General features: G+C 41.4%; 2 protein-coding genes across 2 annotated transcripts in view; both read left to right on the top strand.

Moving 5' to 3' along the window:
- LOC120048230 (DENN domain-containing protein 5A-like) overlaps window positions 1-10,744 on the top strand; it is a 46,709-nt gene extending 35,965 nt beyond the window's left edge. Inside the window, exons 15-23 of the mRNA XM_038994030.1 lie at window positions 1,093-1,221; window positions 1,746-1,867; window positions 2,107-2,252; window positions 2,359-2,477; window positions 4,318-4,499; window positions 4,835-4,917; window positions 5,156-5,279; window positions 5,399-5,567; window positions 9,186-10,744. Coding sequence (XP_038849958.1) covers window positions 1,093-1,221; window positions 1,746-1,867; window positions 2,107-2,252; window positions 2,359-2,477; window positions 4,318-4,499; window positions 4,835-4,917; window positions 5,156-5,279; window positions 5,399-5,567; window positions 9,186-9,369 — 1,258 coding nt within the window. The 3' untranslated portion in view covers window positions 9,370-10,744. The remainder of the gene's footprint in view (window positions 1-1,092; window positions 1,222-1,745; window positions 1,868-2,106; window positions 2,253-2,358; window positions 2,478-4,317; window positions 4,500-4,834; window positions 4,918-5,155; window positions 5,280-5,398; window positions 5,568-9,185) is intronic.
- A 511-nt stretch (window positions 10,745-11,255) lies between these two features.
- On the top strand, window positions 11,256-16,379 carry LOC120056677 (SIN3-HDAC complex-associated factor-like). Its single transcript, XM_039004887.1, has 6 exons — window positions 11,256-11,337; window positions 12,596-12,740; window positions 13,118-13,217; window positions 13,324-13,438; window positions 13,643-13,787; window positions 13,933-16,379. Exons 2-6 carry the CDS (start codon window positions 12,613-12,615, stop codon window positions 14,123-14,125), a joined length of 681 nt encoding a protein of 226 aa, XP_038860815.1. The 5' UTR covers window positions 11,256-11,337; window positions 12,596-12,612; the 3' UTR covers window positions 14,126-16,379.
- The last annotated feature ends 1,051 nt before the right edge of the window (window positions 16,380-17,430 follow it).

The raw sequence follows: 17,430 nt of genomic DNA on the forward strand, positions 1-17,430 counted from the left end.
GTCATTCCTGGTGCGGTGTGAAGGAGGTGGTAAAGAGAGCTGGGCTGATCTGTGTGACAGCATGTTACTTCCAGCCTGATTCCCCTGCAGACCAAGCCAGGGAGAGGGGGGTCTGGCTCAGGGCAATACCAGGCAGCTGTTTATTTCTTATTTAGGCAAGTCAGTTAAGAACAAATTCTTATTTACAATGACGGCCTACCCATGGCTGTGCTGTAGTCTTGTAGAAGTCTACTCTGATCACACATCTGCACAGACACACATGTCATGTTTTCTTTCCAAGGATCCAGAATTTTCCATTGGTGCTTTTCTTTTGTGCGTTGTCACATTGATATACGAGCACATTTTAATCGATAAATATTTATATTTGGGTATCTTTACTTTAAATGGACAATAAAGGTTGACCAGGTTGCTTCATTCTACATATCAACATTTCATATTTACCTTGCTGTGCTCTTTATTATTTGACATTTTTCTTATTTCTATTCTACAGGAGGTGGATTCCTGTAGTTAGTCTGCAGATTGCAGATAACCATTGTTTTTCTTACAATACCATTCATGCAATAACAATCTGCATTGTGAATGTTGATATGGGGGACAGAGGGGAGTGGGGGAAATTGGGTTAATTCGTGAGAGTGAGGGGAGGGGGGAAAGGAGGGATGAGAGAGGAGGAGGGGTGCATGGGGAGCACGTATAGCGCAGACAGTGCAGTGCTTACTGGCAGAGGTGGAGTGGAAGGGAATGTGTCTGGACACGGAGGGCATGATAGTGGCTGGGAGCGATGACAGGAGGCTGGCTTAAACACCAGGGAGTCTGGGGCTGGCCAAGGCTTCTTTCTGGCTGGGCTGGCTACCCCCCTCTCAGCACTGCATGCTCTGGAATCTAGAACCGTGGTGAAAACAACATACAGCAGAGGTCTATCACCTTGTTCAGAGGGACTGTCACTGCTCTTGCATTTTATCGTATATTAGGTTTGTGGTTTCTTGCTCACCTTGGCCATCTCTGAAAGGATGACTGTTTGTATATGTGTGTATATGTGCATTTGTGTGTGTTTTTCTCCTGTGACCTCTGTGCTGTGTACTATATCTTCCGTAGACACATCCAGAACATTGGGGAGATCAAGACAGAAGTGGGCAAGGCCAGGGCCTGGGTGAGGCTCTCCATGGAGAAGAAACTGCTGTCCAGGCACCTCAAAAAGCTGCTGTCTGACCATGAACTTACAAAGTGAGCAAAACAACAAGGACCTAGTATACAACTGGCAAATCAAGCTAAACACAAAATGTGTAATTTTTGTAAGAGCCTCTGCTTCAGTAATTAGGATAATACCCCATTCCCTTTAAGTCATTCTCCTCATAAATCCTCACTAATTTATATTGGAATGTCCCACTCAGTCTCACACACATGAATCAACCTGATGTCTGAAAACTATGCATGTATAATATATGAGCTCTTTTGACAGATCCAAACGTCATAGTACAATCACCTATTAAACATTTACAATGTTTTTTATAATTGATGAGATGGTGGTGAAGTGGGTCACGTTCAGGCTGATTCATTATGGAGGTATTGCATTGTGACTGTTCCATTACCATTCTCCAGTTGTTTATCAAGGAAAACACATTCATCAGCTACTGATTCAGCCTTTTAGGCTCCAGAATGTTATTGTTCAATCTATAATCATTACATCATATGAAATGCTAAACTGATTTTTTGTGTGATTTTTTTTGTTGCTTTTGTTTCTTTTGTAGGAAACTATACAAGCGTTATGCTTTTCTGCGTTGTGACGATGAGAAAGAGCAGTTCCTGTACCACCTCCTCTCCTTCAACGCTGTGGACTACTTCTGTTTCACCAATGTCTTCACCACCATCAGTGAGTGCCAGCAAATACCATACAACCTGGCCACGACACTGAACACTATGTAACCAGAAGCTGGGTAGACTTAATTAGATTAGAGTAATATATGAATTAGACTTATTTCCTGGCTAAACCGTTTTCCTGGATTTGAGATGCATACTGAGAAATATATTGAAGACAGAGGTAGCTCTTCTTGTGACAATACTGTACTTGACTGAGTGATTTCAGGTTTCCCTCTCTTCTCTGTCCCACAGTGATCCCATACCATGTGCTGGTGATTCCCAGTAAGAAACTAGGAGGCTCCATGTTCACAGCCAACCCCTGGGTGTGTGTGTCTGGGGAGCTGGCTGAGACCGGGGTGCTCCAGGTCCCCAAGCACACTCAGGAGATCACCTTTGAGGTTGGTGCTCCCCTCAAGGTTGAATATTCCTGGTATTTTGATAATAATATCAATATATATTCACCTTAACATGACTTTTGCTCTTTGCCTTCTCTCTCTGTCACAGTGCCAGAACCTGGGCAAGCTGACTACAGTGCAGATGGGCCATGATAACTCAGGTCTTTACGCCAAGTGGCTTGTGGAGTATGTTATGGTCCGGAATGAGATCACAGGTCATGCTTACAAGTGAGTGAAATATTTGGTAGCAGCTGCCTTATACCGGAGATTTCAGTGGCATCTACTCACAAGAAAGACCCTGTTGAAGCTTTGGCTAACTGTTATGTTGCTATATTATATACACTGCTCAAAAAAATAAAGGGAACACTAAAATAACACATCCTAGATCTGAATGAATGAAATATTCTTGTTAAATACTTTTTTCTTTACATAGTTGAATGTGCTGACAACAAAATCACACAAAAATTATCAATGGAAATCAAATTTATCAACCCATGGAGGTCTGGATTTGGAGTCACACTCAAAACTAAAGTGGAAAACCACACTACAGGCTGATCCAACTTTGATGTAATGTCCTTAAAACAAGTCAAAATGAGGCTCAGTAGTGTGTGTGGCCTCCACGTGCCTGTATGACCTCCCTACAACGCCTGGGCATGCTCCTGATGAGGTGGCGGATGGTCTCCTGAGGGATCTCCTCCCAGACCTGGACTAAAGCATCCGCCAACTCCTGGACAGTCTGTGGTGCAACGTGGCGTTGGTGGATGGAGCGAGACATGATGTCCCAGATGTGCTCAATTGGATTCAGGTCTGGGGAACGGGCGGGCCAGTCCATAGCATCAATGCCTTCCTGCAGGAACTGCTGACACACTCCAGCCACATGAGGTCTAGCATTGTCTTGCATTAGGAGGAACCCAGGGCCAACCGCACCAGCATATGGTCTCACAAGGGGTCTGAGGATCTCATCTCGGTACCTAATGGCAGTCAGGCTACCTCTGGCGAGCACATGGAGGGCTGTGCGGCCCCCCAAAGAAATGCCACCCCACACCATGACTGACCCACCGCCAAACCGGTCATGCTGGAGGATGTTGCAGGCAGCAGAACGTTCTCCACGGCGTCTCCAGACTCTGTCACGTCTGTCACATGTGCTCAGTGTGAACCTGCTTTCATCTGTGAAGAGCACAGGGCGCCAGTGGCGAATTTGCCAATCTTGGTGTTCTCTGGCAAATGCCAAACGTCCTGCACGGTGTTGGGCTGTAAGCACAACCCCCACCTGTGGACGTCGGGCCCTCATACCATCCTCATGGAGTCTGTTTCTGACCGTTTGAGCAGACATATGCACATTTGTGGCCTGCTGAGGTCATATTGCAGGGCTCTGGCAGTGCTCCTCCTGCTCCTCCTTGCACAAAGGCGGAGGTAGCGGTCCTGCTGCTGGGTTGTTGCCCTCCTACGGCCTCCTCCACGTCTCCTGATGTACTGGCCTGTCTCCTGGTAGCGCCTCCATGCTCTGGACACTACTCTGACAGACACAGCAAACCTTCTTGCCACAGCTCGCATTGATGTGCCATCCTGGATGAGCTGCACTACCTGAGCCACTTGTGTGGGTTGTAGACTCCGTCTCATGCTACCACTAGAGTGAAAGCACCGCCAGCATTCAAAAGTGACCAAAACATCAGCCAGGAAGCATAGGAACTGAGAAGTGGTCTGTGGTCACCACCTGCAGAACCACTCCTTTATTGGGGGTGTCTTGCTAATTGCCTATAATTTCCACCTGTTGTCTATTCCATTTGCACAACAGCATGTGAAATGTATTGTCAATCAGTGTTGCTTCCTAAGTGGACAGTTTGATTTCACAGAAGTGTGATTGACTTGGAGTTACATTGTGTTGTTTAAGTGTTCCCTTTATTTTTTTGAGCAGTGTATATATATATTTGTGTGTGTGTGTGTGTGTGTGTGTGTGTGTGTGTGTGTGTGTGTGTGTGTGTGTGTGTGTGTGTGTGTGTGTGTGTGTGTGTGTGTGTGTGTGTGTGTGTGTGTGTGTGTGTGTGTGTGTGTGTGTGTGTGTGTGTAGGTTCCCGTGTGGCCGGTGGCTGGGGAAGGGGGTGGACGATGGCAGTCTGGAGAGGGTCCTGGTGGGAGAGCTAGTGACACCGAACTCAGAGAATGAGGACAGAATGTGTCGCACGCCCCCCATGCAGCAGTCCCCTGGAATGATGAGGAGGTTCGTCACCATCTCACCAAACAGCAAACCAAGTGAGTGACCATTCAAATACACTGCAAAAATCGACATCAATAATAACCAATAATCTTCACCAAGGGACTACACACACAGCCCCAAATGTTGCTCTCCCGTTCGTCTGCAGTTCTTTCACCGTGGTGTGTTTTAGGGACCACCCTCTCTGGCTGACGTCGGACTGAAAAAAATTCTGCGTGATTCTACATGTAGAATCGGTTTGCAAATTACGGCCGGCACTCTGTTAAGAGGTGCTAAGTACTCTCGACTGGCAAACGCTACCGGTGTGTCACTTTTGAGGGTCTTGTGTCTGCTGGCATGGACTGATTTTGTCCGACTCTTTCCCATCATCCAGAGTTGAACACTAGTCAGATCCAAGAAGGAGTGGGAGAGGCCATCAATGGGATAGTGAAGCACTTCCACAAGCCAGAGAAGGAGGTGAGAGACACAACCCCCCACCACATTGTCTATTATTCATCACAGTGAAGGAGACAGTGGGTCCTCTGTCTGTACACTGTCTGTACACTGCATGCAACACTGATCATAGTCTCACTCACTTGTGTTCCGATTGAACAGTTTCCAGTTTCATATGACACAACTGATGTGTTGGACCAGGGTACTTTGAAAGTAGACAACATCAGTCACACTTTTTCTTTCCCTGTCTGTTTTTCTATAGAGGGGCAGTCTGACCCTTCTGCTGTGTGGGGAGTATGGTCTAGTCTGGGCTTTAGAGCAGGTGTTCCAGCATGGCTTCAAATCCCCACGCCTCTTTAAGAATGTCTTCATCTGGGACTTCTTAGGTAAAGCCTCCAATACACGACCATTACACCTGAATATACAGTATACAGTATCTTCCATGCCATGCTATTGGATGAGGGTGCGCTTATCAATGTCTTTTGTCTGTGATTTCTCATTATAGAAAAGTCACAGATGTACTTTGAGAGTGCTGAGCAGAGGGCGGTGACTCCAGATGAGAACTGGCAAACCAGAGTACGCCACTTCTGCCGCTTCATGCGGGCCATCAACAGCACATCTAGGAACATAGGCAAGGATGGGAAGTTCCAGATGCTGGTGTGTCTGGGTGCCAGGTAATATCTCCTCTGTAGCCTCACAAACACACTCAGAACAACAGCTATCATCAGGAACATTTGAATGGGAATTCATTGTACAGCACTAAATGTCCTGGTCAAAAGGGCAAATTAGATTGCTTGAGATGTTTTACATGACATCTTCAATTCAACTGAAAGAGAGGTGTTTTCATTATCTCTCTAATAGCAGCTAGGGTTGCAAAGGATCGGAAACTTTCCGGTAAATGTCCGTAATTTTTCAGGACATTTTCCATGGGAAGTTAAGCCCTGGAATTTGGGGAATTTAGCTTAAATTCATCAAAAAAGTTAGCTTATAACAGTGAACCTGTTCTAGGTTAGCAATTCTAGGTCTTGGGGCATATTTTGGTTAAACTATCCCCAATTCAATGGAATTGCAACCCTCTGCATACAGATTGCATTCTTCCATCACATGTGCAGTGCACTCTTCCATCACATGTACAGCTGATTCTCAAGATATTGCACACTAATGAGATGCTATTGAGCCCACACTACTACACTTCCTTGTCTGAGCCAAGGACTACATGTTTTCTGGTAAGTTTTGATTACAATACTGGGTTGGATGAATATAGGTAATATGACATCCATGATTTGTTGTTAACTAGTAAATAGTAGCCTACAGCAAAGTGTGTTTAAATCATTTCTAACTTGTTAACAATTTCTGCTAGTTAGTTTTTGCTACCATGTGGGTTTTAGCTTGCTTGAGCCTGCTAACTGAGGAGTGTTAATTCACCTGTTTCCATACATGTTTCATTTTAAAACATGTATCTTACAAAATAGTTGTTTAATCTAACTGCCTAACCAGTTATCTGTACATGGAATTGTATTCAGGTTTTTTTGACCATTTTTTTTCTCATCTTTACAGGAAAATGCCACTGATGTGTGGAGACATTTCACTGCAGCTAATGTAGAAGGAAAAGCTGTGTACATGTGCAAATACTGTGCCAAATCAAATGTGAAGAATGCAACAAAGATGCAGAATCATCTGGCCAAGTGCATAACGTTCCCTCAGCGCTCACAACAAGCAACCTCTGACAAAAGTCCCTCTACTTCTATTCGAGGTGAAAATGATGAATCAGACACCTTATCAATAGCAACAGCTCATGGTCCTCCTGGAATCAGAAGTTTTTTTGACTGAATGGAGGAACGTAGTCAGAGAAGTGCCAAGGAAATGGTTAGGTATGTGAAGGGTCATCAAGTTATAGCAGCAATCTACCTCACCAATCAAAGTGAGAAGAGTAAGAGCACCACATTGAAGCTGCCCAGCAACACCATTTGGGGTGGTGTTGTCATCATGCTTGACAGTCTCCTGGAGGGGAAAGAGTCTCTTCAAGAAATGGCCATATCACAGTCTGCCCATATGGACAGCCCCATCAAGAGGATCCTACTGGATGATGTATTTTGGGAGAGAGTGGTAAGCGACCTGAAACTCCTGAAACCTATAGCTGTAGCCATTGCACGGATTGAGGGAGACAATGCCATCCTGTCTGATGTTCAGACTCTGCTTGCAGATGTAAGAGAATAAATCCGTACTGCCCTGCCCATTTCACTGTTGCTCCAAGCAGAGGAAACTGCAGTTCTGAAATACATCAGAAAGCGTGAAGACTTTTGCCTGAAGCCCATACACGCCACAGCGTACATGTTGGACCCCAAGTATCCTGGCAAGAGCATCCTGTCTGGTGCAGAGATCAACAAGTCTTATGGTGTCAACACTACCGTGTCTCGCCACCTTGGCCTGGATGAGGGCAAGGTTCTTGGCAGTCTGGCGAAGTACACTTCCAAGCAAGGGCTTTGGGATGGAGATGCAATATGGCAGTCGTGCCAACATATCTCATCAGCCACCTGGTGATAGGGACTTTGTGGATCTGAGGCTCTTTCCCCTGTTGCCGCCATGATCCTCCAAATCCCACCAACGTCAGCCGCCTCAGAGCGCAACTGGTCCTTGTTTGGGAACACACACACCGAAGCCCGCAACAGACTGACCAATACAAGGGCTGAAAAATTGGGGTGTCATCCGGGCAAATTTTTGGCTTTTTGAGCCTGACAACGAGCCATCCTCAACAAGGTAAAAAAGTGACAGTGAAGATGAGACCTCGGAGTCTGATGTTCAAGAAGTGGACATTGAGGAGGTCCTGGGAGAAGACATGGAAGCCTGAGAGGAAGATAACCAAAGCGTTAGTTTCTAGACTATAATTTTACAGATGTATGTTGAAAACGTTTTTGGGAGATGAGATGGATCATTGGGGATCATTCAATATTCCCTTTCTTTTGTTGTTCAGTAAAATCATCCCATGTGAAGAGTCAACTCATTTAATTGAAGTTAAATTCGTAACTAAATTGTTTTTTTATTTCTATTGGAAGGATTTAATCATTTGCAATTATGTCTACTTATGATAAGCTAAAAGGTTTATGTTTCTGTCTCCATATGACATGGTAAATATATCCAATGCAAAAAACATCTCCATTTAAATGGTATTATTATTAATTTGCATATATTTCAGTTCATTCCCATATATTCCTGTTAATTCCCACAGAAAGTTTCCACCTCTGAATATTCCCCAAAATGTGCAACCCTAATAGCAGCACAGCATTTATCACTGTGATAACAGAGTGGGCGGCTTTGTCCTCTTTTGTAGTGCTAGGGTGATCCCTCCCCGCCTCCTGCTTCAGTTATTCTCCCTCACACTGTGTCTGCCTATCCTGTTGGGCATTGTATGAGTGTGTGTGTGTATTTGTGGAGGTTGTATACATAGAAATACAATTATTTTTTTATGGTTGTATAGTTAAGCAATAAAGCACGAGGGGGTGTGGTATATGGCCAATATATCACAGCTAAGGGCTGTTCTTTGCACGACGCAAAGCGGAGTGCCTGGATATTTTATTTATTTAACCAGGCAAGTCAGTTAACAACAAATTGTTATTTACAATGACAGCCTACCCCAGACAATGCTGGGCCAATTGTGCACCACCCTATGTGACTCCCAATCACGGCCGGATGTGATACAGCCTGGATTCAAACCAGGGACTGCTTGTACCTCTTGCACTGAGATGCAGTGCCTTCGACCGCTGAGCCACTCGGGATACAGCCCTTAGCCGTGGTATATTAGCCATATACCATAAACTCCCGAGGTGCCTTATTGCTATTATAAACTGGTTGTCAACGTAATTAGAGCAGTAAAAATAAATGTTTTGTCATACAGCTGTCAACCAATTAGCATTCAGGGCTCTAACCACCCAGTTTATAATCCCACCTTAAGCTTCCACACACTAGTTAAAAACATACAATATATATCCTACCTGTTATGACACCTCAGACTTCCTCTTTCTCTCTCTCAACCCTTTGTGGCAGAACAGGGCTTGGTACTATAGCTCAAATGCACCTGCCACTTCAATGAAATACCTTCTCTTTGTTCTTTGTCAGAAATCTTTTTAAGTAGCACATAGCGAGACCAGACATGCCTAAATGCAACGTAAATAATACCTCAGTCATAACCAAGCTTGAGCCCTTCCTATCCTGTCTTTTAACAGGTATGAGAATTTACTAAAAAAGTTCCCTGAAGTCAGTCTGGTAAACTTCCTATTTCTCTCTGCTCTTCCTAGGGACCATTTGTTACACCACTGGATCGCTCTCCTCGCAGACTGTCCAATCACAGTCCAAATGTACGAAGACACAGCACTGATAAAGGACCGCTCATTGGTAAATTCTCTGATCAGAGTGCTACAGACTTTGCAGGAGTTCAACATTACCCTAGAAGCTTCACTTGTCAAAGGGATCGGTATCTAGGCCCTCCTTCGTTCACACCAATTGGACCTGACTAAGGAAGACTGTTAGGGACCACTAAAGAACAATTGAACCTTTTTATGCAGAAAGAGACTTGAACAATTAAGGGACGATTTCTGGCTTATATTAAAGCTACTGTTACATTTGCCATATATTAAGTGCAATGAGCCTTTCAAAATGTGTTGTTATTTTTATCCTCAACAATGTTGCTGTTAGACGTTAAGAATATGTTTTCTATTACGATCCGTGACTTTCACTTTGTTGAAGAAGATAACCCACCTGTTGTATACTACTTTATTGAAAGCTAAATATTTTCATTGTTATTGTGAACTGCTGACAATGGCTATATTCTAAAAAGGAAAACAAGGAACAAAAACTGTTAATATATTTTCAGAGAAGAACAGTATTATTTTGATATGTCTGTCAAGTTGCTTGCTCTGTTCTAATTCTAACTGTCATAATGCAGAGCTTGAAGCAAATGATGCAGAAGTATGCTTTATAAGTATGAATATGACATGGTATAGATGTTTGTGTAGGGTGGAAAACTGATCCATCTAAATCAATATGACAATGTGTAAGTTTGGATCAATCCCACTGGAAGTACCGTAGTATGCAACTATTTTATATGGAATAAGAGGCTCCTGGCTCCCCCTGTGAATAAGATAATGTAGCGTATGCTAGTGATGCACAATATGTATTCAGTTGGAGAAGTATCACTATACGGCCATGTCAGTGCTTCACACTTGACACACAACTCTTCAACAGTACAGTACTCATCATAACCATGGCTTGGTAGAAAGTGAGTCATTTATAAAATGACAGCCTTCGTGTAAATACCTCTAACCAGTGCATCCTTCTTTCCAACAACTTCTCATTATTCCTCACCTGTTCTGCCCATTCCTGGCAGGTTTACAACATCATGTCTGTTCAGTAGTGAAAATTGTATGAGCTGATTGCCACTTAAATTAATAATGAGTGGTACATATGGTTGCTATAAAAGGCCAGATTCAAAATAGAGCAAACAATTCTCCTCTGAACTGTTGGTGTTTCTGCTATGCAATTTAATCCACATCACACAAAAAAATCTACCCAAGATCTAGATGAGAATCATTGGACCTCCTCCATTTACTGTGCAGCATATGATGATGAATAACAACAGCAGTTTGATAGAAGTAGGTGTGAAGGATGTCTTTCCTGTGCCAACGTCTGAATTGTGTTGGTTGTACTATTCCATTTACAATCGACATGAGCATCTTGGGAGATATATTTTTGTTTTTCAATACTGTTGTACATTTATTGGCATAGCCGTATAATGTAGTGTTTACTAAGTGAGGAAATGTGTACAGTGTAAAAAAATAAATAAAGAATACAATTACAGAAATGCATTAATATGGATATGTTTTTTGTATTTTTATTAAAGGATTATAACTGACTGGAATGGGTACACTATAAATTGCTATATGGTTATTGGTATTGTAAATGCTCCCATATATTCCCCATATGAACTGTAGAGCAAAAATAACAGAACTGTACCTAGCAGAGAAATCAAACACTGATATCAACACTTGTAACAACAACAAATGCTGGTTTTAAAATGTAAACAAACTCTTCGCGCCATTTCAAATAATTATTTTTTATTGTCCATTCATACGTTGATGATACGATGCTTGCTGGGACATGGAGTCTAATGAGGTGTTGATTACATAGGATAAGACGGAAAGCATTTCCACACACTACTACTCCCAGAATCCCATATTGTTAAATACCATGCATAGTGTGCGCCAATTGGTTGAAATTGTTTTCAAACGGACACGTTACACTCCTAATATGGTGTTTCTACGATGGAACGCTTTATGTTCATGTTTTTGTATGCTAATGTCATTCTAATACCCAGCTGTATGCAGCAGCAGTAGTAGTAAGGCATGCGCAGTGTGTAAAAAGACAACGGTGAAGATTCAAAGTTTTTGTTCGGTAAGTCCACTGTTATTTACCCTTTACGCAATTTGCAATTAGAAATTAACGCAAATGCTAATGTTTTACATATCTTACATTTAATTTTAGTCTGTTGCGTGCGAACTATATCTGCAAGGGGGTCATTGTAACAATGGGAGAGCATGGATATGGAGCGTGGCGTGGTAGCTAGCTAACGTTAGCAGGCTAGCTAACAACAATAGTCAGATTGCTATTTGGCGCTCTCAGCGGGCCAACGTTTGAATTTAAAGGGAAGGAAACGATATAAAGTATTGTGCGTGTTAAATCTTACAACTATTTCATTTGAAATTATAAAACAAGCCAGTGTCGCTCAAATCACTTTTTTATGTCGCATTTGTTTTTTATGACTTCGTCCGCTTTTTGTTTCTTCAGTGAAAGGAGTTCTCCTTCCCCGCTTTTTGTTTCGGATTCCCCAAGTAACTGAGAATCACTTTCCCGACGGGAACATATCAGTTTTAAACACAGTTAATCAAAAGGACAATAAGAAAAGCATAGTTAATGTATTACCAGCGACCCACTGTTCTAATTTGTCGAGTATTTGTAGTAGCCAAGTTAGCCAGCGATGGCGTCATTACTAGCGGGGTTTGCCAGATGCTGCCATTCTATTTTGTTTGATTGCTTGCAAGTAACAATGATCGTTTTGGCAATATACCTCTTGGTGTATTGTAATCTACTAAATGGAATAGCTAGCTTGCAATGGTTGGCTAGATTTAGTTGTGTGAGTCTGTGCTTAAAAACCATTCGAACAATTTCATCCTTTGGTTCCTGTCCCGCGAGCTTTGTTTAAAAATAGTCTCCTCCTGTCGGGAAACAAAAAAGCGAGATGGGAGTCGCAGCCTAAACGTTAATTGTGTATGCATAATAACGGGGACGTCTAGCAGATCTATCACCGGTGGCTAAGTGATTGTCATTCATTTGTATAGTAGCTTGCAAGATTGATGAAAGGTGTATCTAAATGCACAAAAAAGTTTATATTTATTTATTTGCTCCGTATTGCTTTTTTGTGTAGTTAAAATAGGCCAATCGTCAATAAATATGAGAACGCTTGTCTCGGAGTGAAGTTATATCATGGATCGCTGAAATTGTAGAATAAGACTTCTAAATGGAAATAACACAATGTGGTGACCCGCCCCTTTCCACCAGGGGAAAGCATTACAGCAGTAACGTTACAGTGCTATTACTATTCTGCATTTAATGGATGGCATTCTTTGGTAATCTATTTGTTCTTTCTCTGTAGGTTTCCCATTGATCATCATGTTTGGTTTTCACAAGTCGAAAATATATCGCAGCCATGAAGGATGTTGCATTTGCAAAACCAAGTCCTCCAGTTCACGCTTTACTGACAGCAGCAGATACGAAGAAACCTTCAGGCTATGTTTTGGGTAAGCTTTAAGTGTTAATGACATAACATTGCAGTCATCAAATACTTCCTTTTCAGGGAGTATTAAACACTACACACTTTTATTTCTGTATTGTATATTGTAATTAATGTTAATGCAGAGTTTGCACCAGTGATTGTATGCCATAAAAGGTCAAACAAGTGATGGTCAACAGATTGAATTGGGAAGATATTATTAACTAGTCTAGGACTGATTCTAGGATGGCTTACCTTGTTTTTTTGCTGTCTGAAGAACAGCGATGCTAAATTTGCTGTGCTTTATAGTTAATGTTATGTCTGTTATGTAATGATGTTTACTGATTTGCTTGAGGTGTATTGTTTATTGTGCTTGTGTTTTCATTTCCTTGATTATTTATCAAGGTTGTCAGAGGATCGTGTGGGAGACATCTGCAATGCCTGTGTGCTGTTAGTAAAAAGATGGAAAAAACTGCCAAATGGCTCTAAGAAGAACTGGAACCATGTATGCATCATCTTGTTATTTTAGTTCAATGAGGATTCACTGTGAATTTTCATGTAATTGATGCTGTGTGGAAGTTGAGTGATTGACATGTATTATATGACATTAGGTTGTAGATGCAAGAGCTGGGCCTGGCTTCAAGCTAACCAAACCCAAGAAGATGAAGAGCAGTGATGGGAAGAAGAAAAACAAACTGAAGAGGCTTCACAAATTCAAAAGACAAAGTAGGTCACTTGTCTTGTTAAATCAACAAAATGATAGTATATATACACCTTCAACATTTTTAAACCACTAAGTTTTACTGCATACGTCTTTGTTTCACTTTTGTCATTAGGCCCTACTTGGAAGATCCAGGTAGACATGCAGATGTTGCCTGTAAATCATTTACCATGAGAGAATGCCACAAATGGTCCTGTTTGTCCTTTCAGACTCTGATGCCCACAGCACGACCTCAAGCATGTCTCCATCCCAGTCCCCCAGCTACGAGTCAGATGACGGCTCAGACATTGAGTCCAAACAGAGGCGCCCCACTCCTTCTGTCTTTTCCTTCCTGGACCGTTCTTACTGGAAAAGGTATGTCAATGAAGTATATGAAATTGAAGTCTGTCTGGAAAGTCTAAGTTTATAATTTAGTACTGTAGTTTATCTGGGACAATTCTGAAGAAATTTAGTTTTTAGGACAAACTATTGAATGGATACTTCATCCTCTTCCCTGTAGGCAAAAGGTGTGCTGTGGGATTGTCTACAAAGGGCGTTTTGGTGAGGTGATGATTGACCCACGTCTCTTCAAGCCCTGCTGCAGCTCCAAGAAGCAGGAGACGTTGGTTCCCATGCAGGACACGCACCTTCCCCTTCCCACCATTCACCCCCCACCTCTCCTGCTACCAGAGGCCCTGAAAGAGGACTGGTGATGGCTCTTGAGCACCCCCTTGGGGTGTCAATTGCACCACAAGTTGTCTCCAGTGGCAGACTACCCCCAAAACCATTCCTTATTAGTTCACTGCATTTAGACGGCTAAATGATTTTTCTTTGTTTTGCTTTGATATGTGTTTTTTATACATGAACTTTCTTATCTTTTTTTAAGAAAACCAAAAAGAACCAAAAAAAATGTTTTTATAAAGGCATTAGTTGTACTATTTATAGGATGAGGAGGCAGAATTATATTTGGCCTTGAAGGGCACACTATCCAGGTCTGATTAATTTGGTTTGCAACATTTAAAGCTTATTTTCGGTGTTACGGTTACCAGCGTTTGTGTATATATTATGTTCCTTTTGCCAGCACCCAGTCTTTTTTTAAAACATTTTACAGCTGTCTAATTGGCAATGAAGTGTTCATGTGCTGATATGCAAGACTCCACCAGCTAGAAAAAAAAGCTTATTTGCATTGATGGCATGGACATTAAGTGTTTTCTTATACTTATGTTCCCCTGACACTCAAGCAGATTAATTTGATTTATAGCATCTTAATATATAAAGGGTTATGGGCTATGAGAGTATTTTGGGGGGTCTTCAGTAAGTTTATACATTATGAATGGCCTTTTAAATGTATACATGCATGCATTGTCTCACTCTCCCACACATGCATGGTTTGGCAAGAGCTGAGTAGTATTGTACATTGTCGGATTTGTAAAAACTCTGTACTATGAGCTTATCCATTGCTTTTCCAGCAATTTCATGCAAGTGAATCACGGTAGATTGAGTTAGACCAAGCATGCAGAACTCATCTCTGTCTTGGAATGAAAACCAGCAATTATTTATTTGTAGTCTTCCGTGAACTGAAAATGCACATTTTATAACCATATGTTGAAGTGTTATTGTATATACACTTGTGAGTGTTTTGGCTATGAGAACTATTTTAAATTACAGGATTGACAACTCATATTTTTAAATCACTAAATGTGTACAGATGTGAAAATATTTAGATTGAGGCATACTTTTATGGCATCACTTGTAACTTATTCATTGGCCAATAAGTGGCTAGCCTAATCCCCAAGTTTGTCACAACACTTCAGGGGGTTGTGTTTGGTAAGGCACAATGCAGCAAAGATTTTGCAACTGATTATGAAAATTAGCATTGTGGTGTTGGACAACTTCTGACAGTAACAGTTTGTGCCTGCTGATTACCACCCATATCTTTGTCCTATGAGATGAGTTGAAGGCCAAAGCAATACTTACACTATTAATGTTCTGTATTTGTTGGCATTTTGATATTCTGTTATTGACCGTGTGTTTTATATTTTTTGTTTTGTTCATCTACAGAAAGCAAATCAAAGCTGAGACTATGCAGACATTTTGAATGTGAGAAATTACCTAAATGTTAAAGGAGCAACGTTTGTAAGTCCATCTCTGCCTCGTAGCAAATAGTTTTTTCAGCTTTCATTTTTTTTAAAGCGATATTTCATATTTAGAATGAAACTTTGCCTCAAGGGACAACATACGTTTATGGTTAATGGTCGAGTCAAACCAATAAGATGTGTACCTCTGTTAAATAATGCACAGTTTTGCAGTAAGTGGCATGAATTATTATCAGTTTGTTGTCAGACATGCAGACAGGTAGCCTGAGTGCCAGTCTGTCTGTTCCGTCATGCCAACTTCTTGTTACTCTTTGTCATGCCAAACATTGTATGGCTTGACAATGATATTAATGGCATTTGCAAGAGCACAAACAGGTCTGGCACCTGGCTAGTAGACAGGGTATCCTGTTGTGCAAAGTTATTTATTTGCTGTAACTGAACTTCATCACATTAGACTGGTTTGTGTCAATATACTGTTAGTTGAGTGTTGAAAATCTTTCTGTGATTCTTAAATAATGTCATTTAAAGGAGAGCTGCTGCTTCCTTTTATCAAGATGGAAATTCTAAACTGTTTTTGTATATAGGGAAATGCCTATTTTATTGGTGTTTGCATGGTACATTTGATCATATGAGGTGTGCCTTATAAGAATGAACGTTCCTTTTACATTATGAAATTCAATCTGTAATGTCATTTAATATTTATTTATTTCAAATCCATTTGTAAAACTGATGCTGTTAATTGAACCGTTAGGACCTTCAAGTCATTTTCATTCTGTGCACTTCTTTCGATTTTGTTATGTTTTTGTCTATGTTGTTATTCTGTATCTCAACAACTACATTAGTTCTGTCTTGTAATAAAACATAAAATATCCTTTTTGGGTCTGCGTGATCTCATTTCAACCGCTAGATGGTACTCAAACCTTAACACTCGTTCAGTCATCGTAGAGATTGGAGAGAGGGTTGGTTTAAATTAAAGCAATGAATAATGCATTTTATGAGTTGCACTTGACCGACTTTTTTCACTAGTTCACTATAATAGCTCACAACTATACTATTTTAATTTCGTCGCCAGTACTCTTAGGAAGTGACATCTGAGAAATGCCAACCCACCTTGTGAAAGTACGGCTAGCGCCTCACACGGGAGCAGTGCGCAGAATCAATGATCACAGGTAGGCCTACGAGGCACAGAATGTCTGTTGCCCAAACCTCTCATTTTCATTCGGATAATCGAATATTGAGCGGGTAATGCGCTCAATATTCGATTTTGCCCCTGATGTTGAACACTCAAAGGCGCCTAAAGTAGCTCGCATGAAGGCTTCTTCAATATAAAGCCGCATTCACGTCATGCTAACCTAGACGGAAGGTACCAGAATCAATTAATAGGAAGCTCCACGCAAATAATTTACTTTCATTTTAACTCAGAGGTCCCGAGATTCCGACATGACATGACGCAGCACAAATCCATGTTCCAATGTCGATTGCCTATTCAATGTCTCGTTCATCTCATGTCGGATACTCGGAAAAAATCCGACTTGCTTAAACCATGTTCGGAACTCGGAAATGTAAGATTTGCCAACTCGTTGTATAAAGATGATCCCGAGTTTCGCACTTGGGAAGTATCAGTATCAACCAATAGTAAGCTCTAAGCAAATAACTTACGTTAATTTTAAATAACTTACGTTAATTTTAAATAACTTACGTTAATTTTAAATAACTTACGTTAATTTTAACTCGGAGGTTCCTAGTTCCGACAAGCACATGAACGCGTCATACTCGTTGTAGAAAGATGATACCCTAGTTTCCCAAATGAGAAGTATCTCATTATCAACCTATAGTAAGCTCTACGCAAATAAATTACATTGATTTTAACTCGGAGGTCCCGAGTTTCCGACATGATTTGAACGCTGCAAAAGCCTAGGCCT

This window comes from Salvelinus namaycush, chromosome 1, assembly GCF_016432855.1.
Source record: "Salvelinus namaycush isolate Seneca chromosome 1, SaNama_1.0, whole genome shotgun sequence".
Classification (NCBI taxonomy): domain Eukaryota; kingdom Metazoa; phylum Chordata; class Actinopteri; order Salmoniformes; family Salmonidae; genus Salvelinus; species Salvelinus namaycush.